At 62.8% G+C, this 2,506-nt stretch overlaps 1 protein-coding gene across 1 annotated transcript in view; it reads left to right on the forward strand.

The window, feature by feature from the left end:
* Positions 1-1,340: 1,340 nt before the first annotated feature.
* The window catches only part of LOC102034751 (acrosin-like), a 2,918-nt gene continuing 1,752 nt past the window's right edge, over positions 1,341-2,506 (forward strand). Inside the window, 3 exon segments of the mRNA XM_031061903.1 lie at positions 1,341-1,411; positions 1,466-1,693; positions 2,172-2,459. Coding sequence (XP_030917763.1) covers positions 1,341-1,411; positions 1,466-1,693; positions 2,172-2,459 — 587 coding nt within the window.

The raw sequence follows: 2,506 nt of genomic DNA on the forward strand, positions 1-2,506 counted from the left end.
AACCTTCAGGCATCCCAGAAATACCCTATAACTCACGGGGTTCCATCATCCTGTTGTGGAACTCCTCACCCTGGGGGAGGTACTGGACATTCCTGCCTGGATTTCAGGGGATGTCATCCCAAGATTGGGGGATCTGGGACACAACCACCACCACTGGACATTCCTGCCTGGATTTTAGGGGATGTCATCCCAAGATTGGAGGATTTGGGACACAACCACCACCACTGGATATTCCTGCCTGGATTTTGGGGGATGTCATCCCAAGATTGGATGATTTGGGACACAACCACCACCACTGGACATTCCTGCCTGGATTTTAGGGGATGTCATCCCAAGATTGGGGGATCTGGGACACAACCACCACCACTGGACATTCCTGCCTGGATTTCAGGGGATGTCATCATGTCCCACCCTGTCCTTTATCCCTGGGTGCCCCTTCCCTTTCCCATCCACAGATCCCTGCCCCGTGTCCCAGGGCTGACACTCCCCATCCGTAGGTCCCTGTCCCAGTGTCCCCAAATCCCATCCAGTGTCCCCATAACCCCGAGGTGTGGCTGTGACCCTGGAGCAGCCCCTGACCCCTGTCTCCTGTGGCAGGGGGTCTGGAGATCTGGAGGAGGACCAGACCAGCAGGGCCGCTTCAACAGCGCTGCCACCACTGCTGGTCTGGCCTGTGCAACCCACGGGGTGTCAGTTGTGCTCTGACTTTTTGGTGTCAATAGCCAATTTCTCAGTACTCCCTGCATTTATTGGATCCTTCCCTTCAAATTTCAACTCAGACTTCCAAACCCCCTGCACGCTGTGTGGGGTTTGTGTGGGGTGAATCCCTCCAGCCTGGAGGTGGAGTGAGGGAGAAAGTGCTCCAGCCCAGGTTCCCCAGCACAGCCTCAGGTGTGCCAGGCCCAGGAAAAGTGCTGGAGAGGGACAGCAATGGGGACAGCTGGAGCTGCCATCCTGGGGTCCTGTGGGGGTGCTGGAAGTGCCACCCTGAGCTGTGGCTGCTGCCACCCAGGGCTGTCCCCTCTGTCACCAGCTCGTGTTCCTGAGGCTGCCAGGACACATCCCATGCTCCCGCTGTGCCCTCGGTCCCCACTGGCATCCCTGGATCTGGGACATTCCCTCTGCTCCAGAGGGATCCCAGAGGTCCCTCCAGCCCAAGCCATGCCCGGGCTCACAGCTCTGAGCTGCCCTCCCCCCACCCGAGGCCGCTGTGCCCCGCACATGGAACCGGCCCCTCTGTGACATCACCCCGGCCTGGTGGCACCCTGGGCACTGCCAGGGCCCTGGGTGTCACCAGAGGTGACAGCTCTGCTCTGGCTCTGCCGCCTGCGATGGCACCGATGGCTTTGCTGTGGCTGCTCGTTCTGCTGGCCCTGGCCGGGCCCGTGGGGGGCACCTGGGACACCCGCAGGCCAGCGGCTCCCTGCTGTCCCCGAGCGGGGCAGTGATGGCTTTGTGCTTCCAGGGGCACCTGCGGGCTCTGGCCCATGGTTGTGAACGAGACCTCAGCGATTCCCGAGTACGGAACCTCGCACTCTGCCAAGGGCACAACCCTCGATGTCAACCCGGGTTCCTGGCCCGGCATCGCCAGCATCCAGGTCACCCTGGAGAATGGCACATGGCACATGTGCTCGGGGGCGCTCATCGGCCACAGATGGGCCCTCACAGCCGCCAGCTGCTTCGTCGGGGCCGGGTAAGGGCGAGCAGGGACAGGGATGTGACCCCAGCAGGGACGGGGATGTGACCCCAGCAGGGACGGGGATGTGCCCTCAGCAGGGATGGGGATGTCCCCTCAGCAGGGATAGGGATGTGCCCATAGGGATGTGCCCCCAGCAGGGACGGGGATGTGACCCCAGCAGGGATGGGGATGTCCCCACAGCATGGATGTCCCCTTGGAAGGGTCAGGGATGTTCCCTTAGAAATGTCAGGGATGTCCCCTGGCCAGGTGCCCAGGCTGCACCACCATGTGCTGCTCCATTGCTGTCTCCGTTCACTGCTGTGGGAAGCAGAGGGCTGGGAGCTGCTGGGCTGTGCCAGCCCTGTCACTGCTCCTGTCACTGCTCCTGTCACTGCTCCCTGTCACTGCTCCTGTCACTGCTCCTGTCACTGCTCCCTGTCACTGCTCCTGTCACTGCTCCTGTCACTGCTCCCTGTCACTCCATGGCCTCCAGGAATGTCCTCAACTGGAAGGTGGTGGTTGGGGCCACGGATCTGGCCCAGCCAGGGCCTGGAGCCGAGGTGTTCCAGATCAAGCAGCTCCTGAAGCACCAGCACTACGACCCGGTCACGGCCCGGAACAACATCGCCCTGCTGGAGCTGGACCAGCCCGTGGAGTGCAGCGACTACATCCAGCTGGGCTGCGTGCCCGACAGCTCCCTGGCAGTGTCCGAGCTGAAAACCTGCTACATCGCGGGCTGGAGGAACACCCCGGACAGCGGTCAGTGCCCGCCCGGGGCAGGGCCGGGCCCGGCCGCGGGCACACGGCCCCGGGCAGGGACACGGCCCC

Source organism: Geospiza fortis, unplaced genomic scaffold (genome assembly GCF_000277835.1).
Source record: "Geospiza fortis unplaced genomic scaffold, GeoFor_1.0 scaffold61, whole genome shotgun sequence".
Taxonomy (NCBI): Eukaryota; Metazoa; Chordata; class Aves; order Passeriformes; family Thraupidae; genus Geospiza; species Geospiza fortis.